Source organism: Aotus nancymaae, unplaced genomic scaffold (genome assembly GCF_030222135.1).
Source record: "Aotus nancymaae isolate 86718 unplaced genomic scaffold, 86718_ANA_hifiasm-v0.15.2.pri h1tg000079l, whole genome shotgun sequence".
Taxonomy (NCBI): Eukaryota; Metazoa; Chordata; class Mammalia; order Primates; family Aotidae; genus Aotus; species Aotus nancymaae.
In genome coordinates this window covers 7,889,107-7,910,642 of record NW_026988494.1, presented here as the reverse complement: position 1 = coordinate 7,910,642, position 21,536 = coordinate 7,889,107, and the positions used below count along the sequence as shown (strand labels likewise).

General features: G+C 35.7%; 1 protein-coding gene across 4 annotated transcripts in view; it reads left to right on the top strand.

Annotated features, from left to right (window-relative positions):
• Positions 1 to 21,536, top strand: part of WRN (WRN RecQ like helicase) — a 149,333-nt gene that overhangs the window by 10,240 nt on the left and 117,557 nt on the right. For 2 of the 4 annotated variants that reach the window (XM_064368777.1, XM_064368775.1), the window contains exons 2-5: positions 13,171 to 13,278; positions 13,904 to 14,016; positions 19,915 to 20,060; positions 20,533 to 20,681. In XM_064368777.1, the coding sequence (XP_064224847.1) occupies positions 13,183 to 13,278; positions 13,904 to 14,016; positions 19,915 to 20,060; positions 20,533 to 20,681 (504 nt within the window). In that variant the 5' untranslated portion in view covers positions 13,171 to 13,182. Of the gene's footprint in view, positions 1 to 13,135; positions 13,307 to 13,903; positions 14,017 to 19,914; positions 20,061 to 20,532; positions 20,682 to 21,536 lie in introns of those variants that run through there. The other 2 variants (XM_064368776.1, XM_064368778.1) reach the window with 2 other exon arrangements.

Below are 21,536 nucleotides of genomic sequence, written 5' to 3'. Positions count from 1 at the left end.
AAACAGATGAACATATTCACCATCTTCCAAATTCTCTGCAGTTTTTAGGGTTTTCTGTATATGGGATTGGACATGCTATGTTTTGATCTGTTTCTGTATTTTCACACCAATTCCGTGCTCTTTTTTTTGTTTGTTTTTGTTTTTTTTTGTTTTTGAGAGGGAGTCTTGCTCTTGTTGCCCAGGTTGGAGTGCAATGGCACGATCTTGGTTCACTGCAACCTTTGCCTCCCGAGTTCAAGCAATTCTCCTGCCTCAGCCTCCCTAGCAGCTGGGATTACAGGCACCTGCCACCATGCCCAGCTAATTTTTGTGTTTTTAGTAGAGACGGGGTTTTACCATGTTGGCCAGGCTGGTCTTGAACTTCAGACCTCAGGTGATCCGCCCACCTTGGCCTCCCAAAGTGCTGGGATTACAGACGTGAGCCCTTGCGCCTAGTCCACACCATTTTAATTACTGTAGTTTTGCTTTATATTTAGTATGGTGAATTTTCCCTTGGTCTTGTTTTTCAAAAAATATTTGCTGCTTTTAAGCATTTTTTCTTCTCAGTGGTTCGATGAAAAATTCTGCTGACATTTTTTTGGTATTGCTTCTTGAGTGTATTGATTTAATTACTATATTTACAGTTTTGGATCTGGCTATGCAGGAACTCAGTGTGTCTTATCCAGTCCTTTTTTAACTGTCTTAATAAAATTTGTTAGTTGTCTTTAAAATGGATCTTATATATTTTATGTTAGGTTTATTCCCAGGTAGGTTGTCATTTTTGCTCTTATTGATTTTGGATATACATTTTGGATATAATTGTATAATTCGGACTTGGATATAATTGTATTTGATTCCTTCTGATATATAAAAATAAGCTTAATCTGAGTATGCTTATTTTGAATCTGGTTACCTTATTTACTCCTATTAAACAAATAGATAAAATTACCTGTCCTCGAAGAGATAACTATGGAAAAATTATTTATTTTAGGAGACTTTGGAGCTTTGATAAAAATTAGGCTTATCTTTTGTAAAAGCTAGTTAGTGATAGCAATCAGATTTTTTTAAAGGTGATTTTTTTTTCTTTCCTTTGGTAAAATGCTTAATATGAGTGAGGATTAAGAAAGAGGATGGCTTTTAAACAGTTTGTTCATGGGGAAATAAGAAATTAGAATAATTTCATGTTCTCCAAAAAAAGAACAGTGACCTTCCCTCCTGAGCCTATATCAAGCCTCTGTTTCTTTCTGACTGTATTGTTTTCATATGTGCATTTTTCTGATCTCTTCTACTGCTAGTGTTTTAGGCTAGCTCCTCAGGTAGGGCAGAGATTCACCTTCTCTTGAGCTGTCTTTGAAACCAAGAAGATAGAGATATGAGATATTTGTAGTCTCTGGTAAGAATAATAGAAGCCATCAGAAAAAATACCAAAGCTTTTTAGCTCCTGCTAGAAGTTTTGATGTGAAGCAGGATACATCACCTATTGGTACCTGACTTGCTTTTGCTGTTCATTCATAAAACGGAGTCTCTGAAGTACAGTAGAAAAATAATTGGACTGGAGGATGACTTTTTTCTTCCAGGAATTACACAATCACAGAATTGCTGATCTTATTCATATTACATAAACTTACCCTGTCTGAGGAGACTATATTTGAACTTACTGTGTAACATTTGGATTAGGTAAATTTATAGCTGCTTAAAGAATTGTGTATTAATTTTCCGGTTTCTTTTTAAGCCAGTCTTTGCTTTTACCTTTCCATCTTCCTCCTATACTTAAATTGGTCTTATAAAATTTATGCATTTCTCTTTCTACCTGGCAATGCTGAATTTTTTTTTTTTTTTTTTTTTTGAGACAGCGTCTTTCTCTTTCACCCAGGCTGTAGTGCAGTGACACGATCATGGCTCACTGCAGCCTTGAATTCCTGGGCTCAAGCAGTCCTCCCACCTCAGTCTGCCAAGTAGGTGGGACTACAGATGTGTACCATTGCACCTGGCTCATTTTTGTGGTTTTTGTAGAGATGGGGTTTTGCCATGTTGCCTAGGCTGGTCTCAAACTCCTAGACTCAAGCCATGCTCCTGCCTCAGCCTGAGGAGCTGGGATTACTGGCAGTACGCCCAGCTAGGGCTCAGTTTCTGAATCATCCTGTAGCAAAAGGAATCAGATTACCTTTAGACCACTGGCTCTAATGTGGGAGCTGGGAGTGGGACACTTTCCTTAAAGCACATTGGCTTTGTGGGTAACTGATCTTTACCTGAATAAAATTTATCAGTACCGTATAAAGGGTCCAGGGTGGAACGGATGCTGGCAAGGCAGTGTCAACATCCACTTACTGATGAGTCCTATAAAATTTTATCTCAGGTCATACGAAGTAATAGTAATAAATATAAAAGGAAAAATAGACAGCCTAAGCAAGTTTTTAAATTGACTTACTTGAAAACTTTCTCTCCAGTTTCCCAGTTTATAATGGTTGATTTCAGCTGACTGGCTATAGCTACTTAGAGAACAGAGGAAATTCATTAAAAATAATGAATTATTCAGTTGGGTAGTGAAATCCAGTTATAAAGCACTTACTTCACTGTGCCATGGATTCAGTTCAGGTCAAGTAATGTTCCTGGTTTATGGGCATTGCGGCTTCTCACTATGACACAGCAAAGAACGTGGCTTTTGTCCTTTACCCTTGTTGCTAGCTAAAATTAATGGCATTTTATTGTGTTTATTTGCTTGATTCCATTTACATTTTATTTCACTTGGTTTTATTTGTACAAAATTGTGCTTTACATAATATTTGGCAATTAGGAAAATTTGTTAGATACCTATAAAAAAACAGATCTCTCAAAACTATCATTCTACTACTCTTAAAAATTACATCGTCTTACTACAGTTAACCCAGATGCGAATGAGTGGTTTTATTTAGCTTTTCTGGTTTGCTTGCTTGGGCTGTTTGGAGGGAAATTAAGATGAGCAGAAATGTAATAATAGATTAATGAAAATCTTGAAAGCTTCAATTAGAGAATTTAATGAGGGCTTTGGCATGCATTCTTTGATTCTTCTCTGTTTTCTTCTACTCCTTCAAATTCTTTTTGGTTCATGGAAAAGTAGAAAGAAATTCTCAAAAACCATACAGGAGAATACCTTATAAATGATATCGTCTGCAATAAACTATAGATTGTATACATGCATATGTATCTAGATGCACAATCTGTGTGTGTATATATACAAATTAGTTACTGTCATACGGGTATGTATGAAAACTCATTGTGCAATGTTACATTTTCAGAAAATATGTAATCTAATAAAATAAGTCAAGCCCAGAATTTTTTTTTTTTAAAGTTTATTGCGTTTTGTATTTTTGTTAAAAATGAAAGACTCTTTTGACTGGAAGCTGGTTCTCAGTAAAAATAACATAATTGTGTTGGTGAAGCCCAGAGATTCTAATCAAAATTAGGGTATTGACAACCAAACTGAATTGCTGGAGTACTTAAGCTGCTTTGGTTTTGTAATCTTTCTGTGTCAGAATGTTTGAAAAACACTTATTAATCCAATCTTATAAGTTATCTTGAAATCTCTTTTTTAATATTCTTTTTCACACACATGAAAAGTTAGATGAGTATATGAATTTCTGTTGTCAGTTGGACTGTAGTTGGAAACCTCCTCTGTATAGTTTGTGTAGTATAAAGAGAAAGAAAATAGGCCCAGCACGGTAGCTCACGCCTGTAATCTCAGCACTTTGGGAGGCTGAGGTAGGGAGGATTGCTTGAGGCCAGGAGTTCGAGACCAGCCTGGGCAACATGGTGAAACCCTGTTTCTACAAAAAAATACAAAAATTAGCTGGGCATGGTGGCATATGCCTGTAGTCCCAGCTACTTGGGAGGCTGAGGTGGGAGAATTGCTTGAGCCTGGGGAGGTTGAGGCTGTAGTGAGCTATGACTGAGCAACAGAGCTAGACTCTGTCTCAGAAAAAGAAAGTAGATATGTGTTAAAATTCAATACTTTTTTTTTGAGTGAGGTCCAGTGGGTAAGAAAGAAGCATTGGATAATTGGATAAATGAATCCATTTTCTCTTCTCTGTTTGAATTTGTAATTTAAAAGAATATCTACTTATGAAGTATTTCAGTGCTTAATTAGCTGTCAGTGAATTTATATATCTTCTCTAATTCATATGGATTTGCTATTTTTATCTGTGCCTACAGTTTCTTGACCTCTCTAAAGGGATCCCAGTATACTATAGGGAAGAGATATAATAACAGTAAAAGACCTATCACTAGTCCTGTCATCATTCCAACTCGTGTAATTATAGTTTAAAAGAAGGGATGTCATGTGTATTGCTGTTTATCCTTTACTTTCATCTTGTGATCAAGAAAGCAAATAATATATAATAATGATATAATATCATAAGACAAGTAATATGGGAATAAAATCCCATTTTACAAATGAGGAAATGAAAATTTAGGAAAGTAAAGTGACTTGTCCAAGGTCACATGGCTACTAAGTGACCAAGTGTCAAAGCAGAATTTTCCAAATAATTTAAAGATAATTCTTGTACAAACATAGAAGGAACACATGTCATATGTGCCATATTAATGAGGGAACCAGCAGGATGACAACATTGGTTCAGAGAAGTGTGAAGATATAGACATTGGAGGAAAAAGTTGGGAATAAGATTGCTAGATTAGATGCAAAGCTGTGTTACAGGGCAATAAAAACCATAGACTTTGAGATTATCTTTTGTACTAGATAGGATTCAGTTGTACCTTTATGAAACAATGTATTATTTAACATGTGGATATTAGAGTCTGAGTTTTTAAATGATTAGTAAATTACCAGTCAAATAAAGATATGTCCCCTAATGAAATACTGATAATCGTTGGATGAGCTTGTGCTCTTATATGACATTGAAATGACATACTGCCTTCTCTTTGTCTTCTAAGTTTTGGGTACTTTTTTTTTTTTTTTTTTTGACGCAAAGCAGCATTGAAACCTAGGTTTTCTGACTTTTAGTCCAGATTTCTTTCCACTCTTCTTCCTGCTTCTTCATAGTATAATTTTCAATACTAGAGCAGTCTGCATAACTTTTGCAAAATCAGCTAGTCTTTGTTATTAGTTTTCCTTTGTTCAAAGTGATGTAGATACGGCTTTCTTCTTTAGAGAAGCATTGTGAAAGTCAATGGATATTTGTAAAATTTGCATAAATGCCCAATATGAGAAATTGAAATTATAACTTAAATATTGCAATTATTCTTTTGTGATATTTTGTTAGCAAATTTCAGAGTAATTATAAATATTCTTGCATTTTTATTAAGTAATCAGTATTATAAAACAGTGCATTTCAACAGATTAACCTTTACATATGTTGAATAAAATATAATTGAACTGTTTTAAATAGTAAGTGGAAATTTTTCCACATTAAACAGTATACCTGGCTATCAGAGTTAAGGATTGCATTATTTAACTAATAATTTTTTCCTGAACTTCAGATTATTGTCTGTATATGTCATATAACTTGACAATTTTTTTTTTTTTAGTGCTTTTCAAAAAGAGTGGGATACTTTATTTGGTTTAGCCCTCAAGCAATTAGACAAGTCAGTTACCATGGTAACAGTAGGTATTAATTTCCTTACCTAGTTAGAGGTTTTATGAACAAAGAAATCTCTGAGTTCATCCACCAAAACCCAACTTTCTCTTGAGACTGGCCTCTTGAGACTGGTGTTAAACCTGTCTATTTTCTAGAAGGTGACACTATTCAAAGTGGAAAATGCTTTTCTCTTGAGGTGAATCTCTCCTCTATCAGAGTGAAGTAGAGTATGGTTAGGTGATTAAAAAGCTACCTTTCTTAGCTAATTTGGAATGTAATTGGTCTTAATTTTTCTAAATTTGTTCTAACTAAAATCTTATTGGCGTGATTTCTATTGTTCTGAACTAGAAGTGACTTCCACAGACAACTTGTACTGACATCGAAATGCCGTCAAATAGAATCACTTAAGATGAATTTCTTCCAAAACAGAGTTAATAATTTTGACAGATAATCTCTTAGCATTTAATTGGCTAATATTACCAACCTTACGGAGTAGCTCCACTCATTTAGTTATTATGAGGACCATTTTGCAACTAATTTATCAAAAAGTCTTCACCAAGAAGTAGCATTCTTATTGGATATTTTATGAATAAATTATGGAGATTAAAATCACTACAGTGGGTTGTTAATGATGCCAGCCTTGGACTTTCAGTTTTAGAGCATTTTATCTGTGTTCTGTAGTAGAAGTTCGTAAGGTATCCAGTGTGTCATGTTTGACTTGCTGCTTGTTTTTGCACTATGTGCTAAATGATTTCTACATTTTTCAATGGTTGAAAAGTTAAAAGAAGACTATTTTATGAAATTTAAGTAAATCCAGGCTTCAGTGTCTAAAGGTAAAGTTTTATTGTAACATTGTTATGCTTAAGTATTGTTTATGATTTCTGTACTATAATGAGAAACTTGAGTAGTTTTGACAAAGATCATCTGGCCTGTAAGGCCTAGAATATTTACTATCTAACCCTTTAGAGAAAAAGTTTGCTGACCCTTCTTCTATGAAAAAATATAGCCTTGATTATTCATTAAAAATTATTTTCCTAATTTATTGACATACTTTTGTCCCCTGATTGTTAAAAGGAACACATGAAAAGTTGGAATATATAGAAAAGTATATAGAAGAATATGAAAAACCATTTGCAATTATGAGATAACCACTAATGTTTTGGTATACATTGCTCCAGACTTACACACACACACACACACACACACACACGCACGCACACAAAATTTATTTTATACAATTAGAGTCGAATTTTGTTTTTGTGATAGAGTCTTGCTCTGTTGCCCAGGCTGGAGTGCAGTGGCGAGATTTTGGCTCACTGCAACCTCTGCCTCCTGGGCTCAACTGATTCTTGTGCCTCAGCCTCCTGAGTAACTGGAATTACAGGTGTGCACCACTATGTCCAGCTAATTTTTGTAATTTTAGTAGAGACAAGATTTCACCATGTTGCCAAGGCTGGTCTTGAACTCCTGGCCTCAAATCGTCTGCCTTGTCTTCCCAAAGTGCTGGGATTACACGCATGAGCCACTGCACCTTTGTTTTTTAATTTGCTTTTTTCACTTGAATAATTATAAGAACATTATTTTTAATGACTCTGTAGTGTTCTGTTTTATGGATGTACCATGCTTAATTATTTAGCCATAATTTATTATTATGAGGTTGATAAACATGATCATCAGATTGAGCTCAAGAAGCTAGTTATAGGGTTGTACAATTAATGAATCCCAGGTACGTTGCTGGGTTGCTGAGTCTGAAAATTTTTCCTGACTATTCGGAACACTACGTTTGGGACCAATGAGGCAAAGGAAATTGAAGAGCTGCCATTTTCAATTATTGTATTAGAAGATACATTGAAGATTTGTCAAATGACATAGACACAACACTAATCCAGATTATTTAGTCAAAAAGGCATTCATTTCAGATACGAATTCATAAATGTTTGTAATGATCCTCAGTTTGAAGACTGTATAGAATCCCTAAAGAACAACCTAGAAGACATTATTTGCTTGGCAAAGAGAAGTTCCCAAACCAACTGGGGATGAAATATTTGAAATGATAAATGAATACTTTGAAACACACAAGATATTATGGAAACAGAGCGGAAGTTTGGGACAGGTAATGACAGAACATGTAAAGGCTTTCCATTAACTTCAGTCTAAAACTATACTCTAAGTAACAGGTTGTCTTATTCATGGAGACGCAGTTGTAAATTAAAACTTGCCTGTGGTTTGGAGTTTCACATTAAATGATTATATTAAAAATTAAAATGGCTAGCCCAGCTAAATCCAAGCTCCTGCAATACCTTCTTTTCACCTTTAGGTGAAGAAATGTGATGAGCTATTTTATTGCTGATTATGTGGACAGTCCAAAGAAGGTTTATAAGCAAAAAGGAAAAATCTAAATTATTCCACGTGAGTGGTTCTTATTTTGCAAATTTATTGAAGTGTAGTTATTGGCTTCAAAAAGTGATATCCTTGACCGACATTTTGAGCGCTTGAATTCACTCATTAAAAAAATGCAGTAATCATTTGGAAAATATATTAAGGTATATGACAGAGTTCTTGGATTCAGAGCAAAAATTCAGCTTTGGAAAAGTGAAGTTAAAATGGTTTTAGAAGTTACGTTTAATTGGTGTTATTTGAATCCTAGAGAAGAATTAATGGTACTAGTAGAGAGAGCAAAGTCAGTGTGTGTCTGTGATAAAGCTTTAGTATATTTTGAAATACTTGATAGAAAAAAAGTTCAAGTTTACTCAAAGCTTACTTAAATCATCAGAATAAATTAACATATTTCTTAAAGAAAAGGAGAAGCTTTTAGACCTAAAGAAGTTTTGCACCCTTCAAATACATACAATTTAAAGAGACCGAGTTGTTGGAATACTAGTTAATGGTGAAAAAGTTTTCAGTCTGAGAGCAAAGCCTTCTCTTTTGTCATTTACTTCTTTGTGGTGGTTGCTATGCAGAATTCGAAGAAAATATTGTTAAAAAATCTTGATCAGGAGTAGAGTGTAGCATAAACCTAATGTGTTTTAACATTAATAACGAGGAAAAAGGGAATGCATGATAATTTCATCAAGTCAGAAAAATGGAAAAAGAAAAAGAGGAAACTGAAGAAAGTAGCTAATGAAAGTAAGGTGAAGGGGAAAACTTAAATTTTTACACTACCTGTGAATGAGACTAATTTTCATTTCCCTACTGAAAGACAAACATATTCCAATTAAGCCATTCAGAATAAAAAACATTCAAACAAAAAACTGTTTTTTGTTTTTGTTTTTTTGATAAGAGATGGGATCTCACTATGTTGACCAGGTTAGTCTTGAACTCTTGCCCTCAATCAGGAGGCCAAAGCGGGAAGACAGTCTCCCTGCTTTGGCCTCCCAAAGTGCTAGGATTTCAGGCTTGAGCTGCTGTGCCTGGCCAAAAACAAAATTAAGCAACAAAACAACACAAAAGATTCCAGACAGCCTTTAAAATAATGACAAAGGTTAATAAATTGTAGATCGTGGTAGATGATTTCAGGAAAAGTCCAAACTAAAGAAAATCAAAATACATTACTTATTTTAAAGGGGGATTTAAAATCCTTTAAAGGTACAATATGAAGCATTCTGAAATGATAAAATACATGATTTTTTTTTTTTTTTAAGTTCTAGGATACATGTCCAGGACATACAGGTTTGTTAATAAGTAAATGTGTGCCATGGTGGTTTGGTGCACCTATCAATCTATCACCTAGGTATTAAGCCCCACATACATTGGCTGTTTTTCCTGATGCTTTCCCTCCTCCAGGACTCAGTGTGTGTTGTTCCCCTCCCTGTGTCCATGTATTCTCATTGTTTAGCTCCCACTTACAATAAGAACATGTAGTATTTGGTTTTCTATTCCTGTGTTAGTTTGCTGAGGATAAGGACTTCCTGCTTCATCCATGTCCCTGCAAAGGACATGATCTCATTCCTTTTTATGGCTGCATAGTATTCCTTTGTTTGTGTACCACATTTTCTTTATCCAATCTATCACTGATGGGCATTTGGGTTGTTTCCATGTCTTTGCTATTGTGAATAGTGCTGCAGTGAACATATGTGTGCATGTATCTTTATAATAGAATGATTTATATTCCTTTGGGTATATACCCAGTAATGGGATTGCAGGGTCAAATGGTATTTCTGGTTCTAGGTCTTTGAGGAATCACCACACTGTCTTCCACAATGGTTGAACTAGTTTACATTCCCACTAACAGCGTAAAAGCATTCCCATTTCTCCACAGCCTTGCCAGCACCTGTTGTTTCTTGACTTTTTAATATATGCCATTCTGACTGCCATGAGAGGGTATCTCATTGTGGTTTTGATTTGTATTTCTCTACTGATCAGTGATGTTGAGTTTTTTTTCATGTTTGTTGGTTGCATAAATGTCTTTTTGAGAAGTGTCTGTTCACATCCTTTGCCCACTTTTTAATGGGACTTTTTTTCTTGTATATTTGTTTGAGTTCGTTGTAGATTCTGGATATTAGACCTTTGTCAGATGGATAGATTGCAAAAATGTTCTCCCATTCCGTAGTTGTCTGTTCACTCTGATGATAGTTTCTTTTGCTGTGCAGAAGCTAAAAGACATGATTTTAGAAAAAAACATGTCAAAGTCATACATTTTCAATAACATAGTGACTAAATATGTAAATAAATTATTTTGGGCTGTGAATTTGACCAAGAATAACCTTTACCTTGTCAGGAATTACAATCCTCATGTATGGTAAAGGATTTCCCTATTGCATATTATTCCACAACATTAATTTTCTGTGTGCTTTTTATCTATCCCAAGATCTAAGAAAATTTGACAAAGATGTTAGGTTTGTAAAAAAATTTATGTTCAAATTATTTGCCTGGAAGTATCTAGATAGAATTCTTCATGCAAAAGAGTATTTACATCTAAAAATTACACATTTCAAATTAAAATGATTTTAGTGTTATAGATAGAAGAGAAGAGTTATTGAAGTTTGTTTCTGTTTTGGCAGTGTAAATGAATTACTCACAAAATTCCAGGAGTCTACAGGTATTTTGATAAAGTTTGTGTTATTTGTGGAAAATCTCAGTTTTCTGGCATTTTGCCAGTGAGATCTGTAAGTATAGCAGAAACTTGTTTTCCAGCTTTATAAATATATATTTTAAGATTAAAAACTGATTATATATATATAAAATCTGGACTCAGCTTTTGACTTCTGTCAAGGATTTTGAATTTGTGACAAAATATACACTTATTAATAACCAGTGACATATACAAAATGCTTTACAGTTAATAAAGCATATGTATTTTACATATTTTTCACTACATATGATGCATGTAGCAACCCCAAGAGTTGAGTTGTCAATTTTGATTCAGTGAATCTTAGATCTTACCCACCAGCAAACTTTGGTCATGATTCAGTTAATAGAGGCAAGCGCCAAAAGATAGAACATTCTTTTTTTGAATCCCAAACTGTGAGAAACAGATTCCAAAAATGTACCTTTCTTCTGCATTAGGACACATTTTGGTTTTGGATTAACAGACTAGTTTTTTTTTTTTTTTTTTTTTTGAGACGGAGTCTCGCTCTTGTTACCCAGGCTGGAGTGCAATGGCGCGATCTCGGCTCACCGCAACCTCCGCCTCCTGGGTTCAGGCAATTCTCCTGCCTCAGCCTCCTGAGTAGCTGGGATTACAGGCACGCGCCACCATGCCCAGCTAATTTTTTTGTATTAATAGAGACGGGGTTTCACAATGTTGACCAGGATGGTCTCGATCTCTCGACCTCGTGATCCACCCGCCTCGGCCTCCCAAAGTGCTGGGATTACAGGCTTGAGCCACCGCGCCCAGCCAACAGACTAGTTTTAAGCAATATGTGCAAAAACATTGCACAAAGGAAACTGTTGGTTTTATGACTCCTGTATTATGCTTTTTAAATTATGTGGTTTGTTTGACTACCCCACATTTTCAAGCATAAATTAATCCGTAATTCCAGACTTATTTTCAATAAACAATCTAAATAGTTGAGCTCTTTCTTGTTAACATTTTATAGATATGGACTGTTTGGTATTTTTCTACTAATAAAAACCCTTAGTAAGTTTACAAGGCTGCCTTCTGGTTTGATGTCATTAGGATGTTTACTGGGGACCTTGGTGGAGGTCTTTCATCTTCTCCCCTCACTGGTGCAAGAATGAGTTATAAACCTGCTCTGTTAACCCTTTCCTTCCCAATGCACAATAGCGATGGAGCTTGTTCTATATGAAAAATTTATGTTTGATAAAGTAATCTTTAAAAATTTTTGTTCCATAAATTGTAAGTATTTACAGTTTCTGATTCATGCTTGGGATAGTTGCTGCATATTGTTCAATTTTGTTAGAATTTATATGGTTAAATATCAAATACAACAGACTGTTCTCAAATCATAAATAGTTGCTGTGATTAATATTAACATCCTGTTTCATCATGAGACTCTTTAGTGTTACATTAAAAACTACTACCTCCTTATTATGAAAGCTAAAGTAATAGGAACTAAGGTTGAAGTATGAGGAATTTACTAAGAACTAAGCCTTGAATTAATGCTTTTTTAATTTAGTGTAAGTCATATTATGGTAGGGATCCATGTTACTTTTTTTTTTTTTTTTTGAGAGAGTCTCACTCTGTCACCCAGGCTGGAATGCAATGGCATGGTCTCAGCTCATTGCAACCTCTGCTTCCCAGGTTCAAGCGATTCTCCCTCCTCAGCCTCCTGAGTAGCTGCGACTACAAGTGCATGCCACCACACCAGGCTAATTTTTGTAATTTTAGTAGCGACAGGGTTTCACTATGTTGGCCAGGCTGGTCTTGAACTCCTGACCTTGTGATCCGCCCACCTTGGCCTCCCAAAGTGCTGGGATTGCAGGCGTGAGCCACTGCACCCGGCCCCATTTTACTATTAACAAAACAAATATGTTCTATTTTTTTTTAATGCACACACCACCTTTGGATGTTTCTCATTCACTGTTTTCTTTAATTATATTTGAATTTTGGTTTACATTGAGGAGAGCCCTCAAAGATACTAACAAATTTTTTAAAAAATCTAAAAAACTCGTTCTTAGAGAAATTTGTTCACTTACTGGGCAAGAAGTATGATAAAAAACCTTAATATAGAAGAGCTATTATCTATCTTCAAAATTAAATCTTTGGGTAGACTTGTGAATAAATCTAATAGTTTTGCTGAATTTACTTAGATCTTAAGACAGAATAATCATGTAGAAAATTAAAGATGTCAGGAATTCATAATAATTCATATATCAAAGGATTTTTTTGATAGTGAGGTAAAATTATTCTTGAAAAAGGATCAAAGTCATAGAATAATGGAATGTTGAAACTGCCAGAATTATACAAGTCAATTAAAATGGCTGATTTGTTTTAAAAGGAAGAAATACTAAATACATAATTATTAGATGCAGCATATTGTATCTTTTTTCTTTTGCGATTCTAGCTCTTATAACCTATGCTTGGACCTAGGTGTCATAACTTACTTTAAATATGAATGTTTGGTTTTCATTTATATCTACAGTACTACCTCTCAGTTTTCTTTCAAATATTGTTTTGTATTTAGTCATCAGGACGTTGTTTTTTGGACTTTGCATATAGGATATTTCAAAGATGAATGAAAAAAAATTGGAAACAACTCCACAGCAGTGGAAATGTCCTGAACGGATGTCTGTGCAGAATAAAAGATGTGCTGTAGAAGAAAGAAAGGTATATTGTTCATTGACTATTCTTTCAGGTGGGAAATTTAATTTATCTTTGACTGTGCAGAGTCAGTTGTTACTTGTAAAACTTCAAGTCATTGTTTAGGTCAGAGTTGCTGTTGTCTGAATTCACCAGGACCTAGTTGTTGAAAGGGTAAACTGGAATAAACTTTAATTGGGTTTACAAAGTGAGAATTCTTAGCATATACTTTCTCTTTTTGTATTCAGTTTGCATGGTTGACTTTACCAGTTTGTTCTAGTTCAGATAATTTAGTTAACATTAACTGTGTTGAATTTTTTGTTTACCAGCCAGTATTCAGCATTTCAAGGCAACGTTATTTTTACAGCTACAATACGAATATAATTACCAGGAAAAAAAAAACCTCAGGAAAATAAATGATTTTAGGAAAATGGGATTAGACGTTTGAAAATAAACTTGTTTGGAAAAATAACTTTACAATAGGATGGCTTTATCTTTGTTAAGTTGTCCTTATGACTTAATTAGTTTATAAAACATTAATTTATAACACTTAGAACTATAAATTGAATGCTTTAGTGAACTTTATTATTTCAGTGAACATTTGTTATTTAATGTGAACTTTGTACCTATTTTGAAATTTACTAAACTCAAGGCATGTGTTCAGAAGAGTGTTTTTGAAGATGACCTCCCCTTCTTAGAATTCACCGGATCCATTGTGTATAGTTATGAAGCTAGTGATGGCTCTTTCCTGTCAGAGGATATTAGGTAAGAGATGTGAATTTCCTGATTTCATTTGAATTTGGACCCTTAGAAGGTACTATTATGGTAATATTTGTGAATATACTGAGTTTTACAGTTGAGGTATGCTCAATAGATATTTTCATGTATAGACTATCACCAAGTTTTACTTTTCAAATAAAAAATAATCACTGAATTAATATATAATCTGTTGGTTTGTTCATTAATAAGCTTTTCTATTACTTTAGATAATTTTTTGACTTTTAGTACTTAAGATGTTATATGGGGCCGGGCGCGGTGGCTCACGCCTGTAATCCCAGCACTTTGGGAGGCCGAGGCGGGTGGATCACGAGGTCAAGAGATCGAGACCATCCTGGTCAATATGGTGAAACCCCGTCTCTACTAAAAATACAACAACTTAGCTGGGCGTGGTGGCACGTGCCTGTAATCCCAGCTACTCAGGAGGCTGAGGCAGGAGAATTGCCTGAACCCAGGAGGCGGAGGTTGTGGTGAGCCGAGATCGCGCCATTGCACTCCAGCCTGGGTAACAAGAGCGAAACGTCCTCTCAAAAAAAAAAAAGATGTTATATGTAGAGCTACTGAACACATTGTATTTATTTTACCAATTTAGGGAAAAAAATGCAAAAATTATTTAACCTCTAAATACACCTTTATATTTCATTAAAAAATCTACATAGTAATATTGAATAATGGCTATGATTGGCTCTCTTGTGTTTAATTAGCAACAATTGTAGCAAATGATTCTTAAAAACTGTTCTAATTAAACATTAGAAATGTCTATTAGTACTTTTAAAGGTTGCCTTGTAAAATTAAGACTGCAATAATGTAATCTAAAGCTCTCAAAGCATGAAACAGAAGTAATAAGGAATTCATTCAGATCTTTTTTGAACTTGTTATACCTGTCCTTTAAAACAAACAAACAAACAAAAAACTGTTGAATTAAAAAGAGCAGAGGTGGCCGGGCGCCGTGGCTCAAGCCTGTAATCCCAGCACTTTGGGAGGCCGAGGCGGGTGGATCACGAGGTCGAGAGATCGAGACCATCCTGGTCAACATTGTGAAACCCCGTCTCTATTAATACAAAAAAATTAGCTGGGCACGGTGGCGCGTGCCTGTAATCCCAGCTACTCAGGAGGCTGAGGCAGGAGAATTGCCTGAACCCAGGAGGCGGAGGTTGCGGTGAGCCGAGATCGCGCCATTGCACTCCAGCCTGGGTAACAAGAGCGAGACTCCGTCTCAAAAAAAAAAAAAAAAAAAAAAAAAAAAAGAGCAGAGGTGCTGGGCACAGTGGCTCATGCCTGTAATCCCTACACTTTGGAAGGCCAAGGCAGGAGGATCACTTAAGCCCAGGAGTTTGAGAACAGCCATGGTAAGACCCCCCCATCCCTACAAAAGAATTAAAAAATTATCTTGGTGTCTGTGGTCCTAGCTACTCAGGAGGCCGAGGTGGGAAGATCATTTTGGCCCAAGAGGTTGAGGTTGTAGTGAGCCTTGATCACACCACTGCACTCCAGCCTGGGCAACAGGGCAAGACCCTATCTCAAACAGACAAACAAATAAACAAAAGGCAGAAGTAGGTTAAACTATTTATTAATGGTCTACTGGTATAGATATAAGCTAGAAATAACATTCAAGAGTCCTTACTTCTACTACAGCTATCTGGTCCCTTTGGGACTCATTATACTGAATTAAATTAGTTTCACAGAGGAGGTAAAATTTATTATTTATGATTACATATTAACTCTACCATTTTACCTTCAGCATTGCTATAGTATATCATATCTGAAGGCAGTTAGCACAAGTGACTTGAAAAATAGTAGTTTTGATGACTTGTATTTATTTTGTAAAAGGTAGGCAGAGTTGTTTGTTTGCTTTCTCCCTCCTCTGGACACTCTTAAAATTTTTGCTACCACAGGTTTCCAACAGTTTGATTATGATGTGCCCTTGTGTAATGTGTTTTGTGTTTATCTGGCTTGGAGTTCATTAAAGTTTTTGGATCTGTGGGCTTATATCTTTAATCAAATTTAGAAAATGTCTTCAGATCTTTTTTCCTCCTATCTTGTTATTCTTTTTTCTTTCCCGGCCTCTTAATATACACAAGATCGATTTATACTGTGTTGCAGGCCACTGAGGCTCTTTCCTTTCAGTCTTTTCTTCTTTCTTCCTTTTTTCTTTCTGTGCTTCATTTTGAATAGTTTGAATAGTTTCTTTTCCTATGTCTGCAAGTTCAGTTATATTTTGTACTTCTGTAGTATCTGATCTGTTTATCCCATCCTGTGGGATGGGATATTTTAAAATTTGATGAAAATATTCACAATCCCTGTGAATTTCTTTTTTAGATATTATATATTTTGCTTATCTATAGAAGTTCCATTTTGTTCTTAATTTTTTTCTATTTTAGCTTTCATTATATTCATGTTTCTTTTGCATTCTTGAATATATTCAACATTTATAATAGATGTTTTAATGTACTTGTACATTAATGTACGTTGTATATTGATTCCATTATTGTAGGATTTTTCTTTCTATTAGATGATTTTTCTCCTGGTTATGGGTCATATTTTTCTGTTTATTCTTACAGCTGTTAATTTTTTAAATTAGGCTTTGTGATTTTACTTTGTGGAATGTTAGATTTTATTGTTTTCCTTTAAAGAAAGGAACTTTGTTTGTCAGACATCTAAGTTACTTGAAGATCAACTTTATGTTTTGAGGCTTGTTTTCAAGCTTGATCAGGGAAGGTCCATGTTTGCCTAAAGTCTAAGGATAATTTAGCCCTGTAATAAGATGTGACCTGTGTGGGGTCTTTGTTGACTGCCTCTGGTGATCAACGATCTTTTCTCTGACTTTTTAGAACTTTAATGCCTCTTACTTTTGTGTAAGTCTTTCCTAGGAATCATTCAGCTTATGGTTGTTTGCCCAGACCCACAGAGTTTTAGTCTATGCATGCATGTCTTCGTATTCTTCAAAGACCAAAGACGTCCCTTAGGAAGATTTCCGGAGCTCTTTTCCTGCCTAGCTTCCTCCTTTCCAGAACTCTGCCCTGTGAGTTCCAGGTCCTTCTCTTTCCAGGGCTCTGAACTCTGTCTCCCCAACTCAGTGCTTCTTTCCTTGGGATTCTTCTCCCTGTTCTGTTATCTGCAATGGGTCACAGGAAGAATGTGGGGCAACAGTAAGGTTCACCCTTTATTTCCCTTCCACTGGAGATCGCAGTCCTGTACTGCCTGTTGTCTAGTGTCCAAAACAGTTGTTTTATATGTTTTGTCCAAGTTTGGATTTGTTTGTGGTGGGAGGGTGAGTCTGATCTTCCTTGTTATATCATGTTGCCCTGAAGCAGAAGTTGAGTTTCTTTTAGTTTTTAAATATATTTTCAGTTTTTAACAACTGTTAAATAGGTAAGTATCAATAATAGATAACATTATAATAATATGCATATTCCTTCCACTTTGTTTATCAAATATGAGTATTAATTTTCTTTGTTTTTTTTCTTTTGTTTTTAGACAGAGTCTCACTCTGTTCCTTATGCTGGAGTGACAGTGGTGTGATCTGTGATCTCAGTTCACTGCAGCCTCCCCCTCTTGGGCTGAAGTGATCCTTCCACCTCAGCCTCCTGAGTAGCTGGGACTACAAGTGTGCACCACCATGCCTGGATAATTTTTTTGTTTTGTTTTGTTTTTGTTTTTTCTTTTGGAGACAGAGTTTCACTCTTGTTACCCAGGCTGGAGTGCAATGGCGCGATCTCGGCTCACTGGAACCTCCGCCTCCTGGGTCAGGCAATTCTCCTGCCTCAGCCTCCTGAGTAGCTGGGATTACAGGCATGCGCCACCATGCCCAACTAATTTTTTTGTATTTTTAGTAGAGACGGGGTTTCACCATGTTGGCCAGGATGGTCTCGATCTCTTGACCTCGTGATCCACCCACCTTGGCCTCCCAAAGTGCTGGGATTACAGGCGTGAGCCACCGCGCCCGGCCGCCTGGATAATTTTTGTATTGTTTTTTAATAGAGGTGGGGTTTTGCCGTGTTGCCCAGGCTGGTCTCAAATTCCTGGACTCAAGCAATCTGCCTGCCTTGGCCCCCCAAAGTGCTGGGATTACAGGTGTGAGCCACTGTCACCAGCCTGTTTTCTTCAATTCTTTATTAAGAAATGAAACAATAAAATACAGCTGAAGTCCCATGTGTGTTCTTTCTGATTCTCCCCCTGTACCCTTCTGAGATAACTTCTGTGATTTTTGTGCATTTTTTTTTCTTTTTAATAAAAACAGGGTCTTGTTCTGTTGTCTAAGCTGGAGTGTGGTGGCGAGCTCTTGCATAATGCAGCCTTAACCTTATGGGCTTAAGTGATGCTTTTGCCTAGCCTCTCAAGTAGCTAGGACTACTGGTATGTGCTACCACGTCTAGCTAATTTTTTTATTTTCGTTTTTTAAAGACGGTCTCACTATGTTGCCCAGTCTGGTTTTGAACTCCTGGGTTCAAGTGGCCTCCCAAAGCACTGGGATTACAGGCGTGAGGCACTGTGTCTGGCCGCTCACATGTTTTTTATAATATTACTTAATAATTTTATATCTGAAAATATTATATAAGAGTTTTTCTTATTGATCTGTGTAGTTAACATTTTAACTGTTATATCTTACAATGTTTCATTATGCAACAGTTGGTTCAATCCATTCTCTTGTTAATGGAAATGTAGTTTGTTTCTAATTTTTGCCAGTAGGAACAGTGTTGCAATGCACATTCCTTTTTTTTTTTTTTTTGGAGAGGAGTCTCTCACTGTCCCCAGGCTGGAGTGCAGTGGTGCCATCTTGGCTCACTGCAACTTTCGACTGCTTGGTTCAAGCAGTTCTCTTGCCTCAGCCTCCCGAGTAGCTAGGATTACAGGTACGCACCACCATGCCTGGCTAATTTTTGTGTTTTCAGTAGAGAAGGGTTTCACTATGTTGGCCAGGATGGTCTTGATTTCCTGACATCATGATCTGCCCACCTTGGCCTCCCAAAGTGCAGAGATTGATTATAGGTGTGAGCCACTGCGCCTGGCTGCAATGCACATTCTTAAACATGCCTATTTGTATACATCTGAGGGTTTCATTTATCTGTGACAAAAATTGCCAGGTCATAGTGTTTATGTATCTTCAGTTAGATACTGTCATTGGCAAAGTTTTTTCCAAAAGGATTTTACCAATTTATACATTAACCACTCGTAGATAACCTCTTAGCACTTGGTATTCTGAAACTTTACCTTTTATCGATCAGATAGTTGTGAAATCATGTAGGCTTAATTTACATTTCTCTGACTTCTAGTGAGAAGTAGCGCCTTCAAATATTTTTTGGATTTTTAAAGTTTATTTTTTATTTTTGTTTTTCTTAGAGACAGGGTCTTGCCTTTTTGCCCAGGCTAAAGTGCAGTGATGCGATCATAGCTCACACTAATCTCTAACTCCTGGACTCGAGTGATCCTCCTGGCTCAGCTTCCTGGGTAGCTGGGGCTACAGGTGTGCGCCACAATGCCCAGCTAATTTTTAAATTATTTTGTAGAGACATGCTGTGTTGCACAGGTTGGTCTTGAACTCCTAGTCTCAAGCAATCTTCCTGCCTTGACCTCCCAAAGTGCTGGGATTACAGGCGTAAACCACCATACCCAGCCATATCTTTTGGATTTATTGGTCATTTGGATTTTCTTTTGGGAATTACCTGTTCATATTTTTCTCAATTTTTCTGCTGAATAATTTGTTTTTTCTTACTTATTTTTCAAGGAATTTTACATGTTTTCTAAAGGCTGTTCATTATCAGTTGTATTAGCTGCAGATATCTTCTAACAGTCTGTGGTTGCCTTTTAATTTTTGAATTATGTCTTTACTTATGCAGCAGTTTAAACTTTTAACATAATTAATTTACACTATTTTTCTCCCTTTAGCATGAGTCTGTCAGATGGGGATGTGGTGGGATTTGACATGGAGTGGCCACCAGTATACAATAAAGGGAAACTTGGCAAAGTTGCACTAATTCAGTTGTGTGTGTCTGAGAGCAAATGTTATTTGTTCCACATTTCTTCCATGTCAGGTTGGTATCTCTTTGTTTCATTTTTCTATGGTTGGTAATTGAAATAGGTCAACTTTATCTCTATGCAATTAAGTTCTTTCTTTAGCTAGCTATTCTCTCATGATCTTAAATTTATATAAGTATTTATGTTCTACCTGATTCATTCACATTCCTTGTTTTATTTAATTTTCACAACATACCTGTGAGGCATTGACATGTTTTCTGTTTTAGAGAAAACTGAAATTTTAAGGGGCTAAATGACCAGGATATATACTGCCAGTGCTAGCAGGAGTGGCATTCAAGCTAGTTGTTTTTTCTTGTTTATCAATCAAGACTGGTTGCATTAGTTAAGAAATACTCAAGGTGAATGTGTTTCTGAATTTAAACTTAATGTTAAACACAAATTTAAACATAAACATGGTACATATAAGAAGTAGGAAATAAATCCATCATACTTGACAGAACTTATGGAAATAACAAGAAAATGTTACAGTTTTTCCGCAGAGATTAAAAATGTTGCTTGAAAATAAAGCAATTAAAAAGGCAGGTGTAGGAATTGAAGGAGATCAGTGGAAACTTCTACGTGACTTTGATGTCAAATTGGAGAATTTTGTAGAATTGACAGATGTTGCCAATAAAAAGGTAAAAGCAATATATATATATTATTTTCATAATGGAGATAATTTTGTGTTGTACAGACTACTTTCTATCTGAATGTTAGATTTTTTTGGAAAAATAATTTAAGTTATATTATGTTTTTGTAGCAATAAAAAAGTTCCAAGTGAATGTTCTATAAGGAAAACCTTTAGGTTTTTTTGTTTGTTCTTTTGTTTCAAGTTCAGGGGTACATGTGAAGATTTGTTACATCTGTAAACTTGTGTCATTGGGGTTTATTGTACAGATTATTTTATCACCCAGGTATTAAGCCCAGTATCCATTAGTCATTTTTCCTGCTTTTCTTCCTCCTCCCACCTTCCAACTCCCACAGTATGTGTTGTTCCCCTCTATGCATCTGTGTGTTATCATTTAGCTCCCACTTATAAGTGAGAACATATGGTATTTGCTTTACTGTTCCTGTGTTAGTTTGCTAAGGATAATGGCCTCCAACACCATCCGTGTCCCTGCAAAGGACAAGATCTTATTTTTTTAATGGCTGCATAGTATTCCATGGTGTATATGTACCACATTTTCTTTATCCAGTCTATTATTGATGGGCATTTAGGTTGATTCTGTGTCTTTGCTATTGTAAATAGTGCTGCAGTGAACATATATGTGTCTTTATAACGGAATGATTTATGTTCTCTTTGGTATATACCCAGTCATGGGATTGCTGGGGCGAATGGTATTTCATTCTTTAGGTCTCTGAGGAATTTCCACACAGTCTTCCACAATGGAAAACCTTTAGTTCTAATTCACTATCTTGCCATACGGTTTCTTTAAGTAAGCCTTCTCCTTTTCTTCCTCCCAGTTCTTGGTACTCTTTTACTTTCATATATT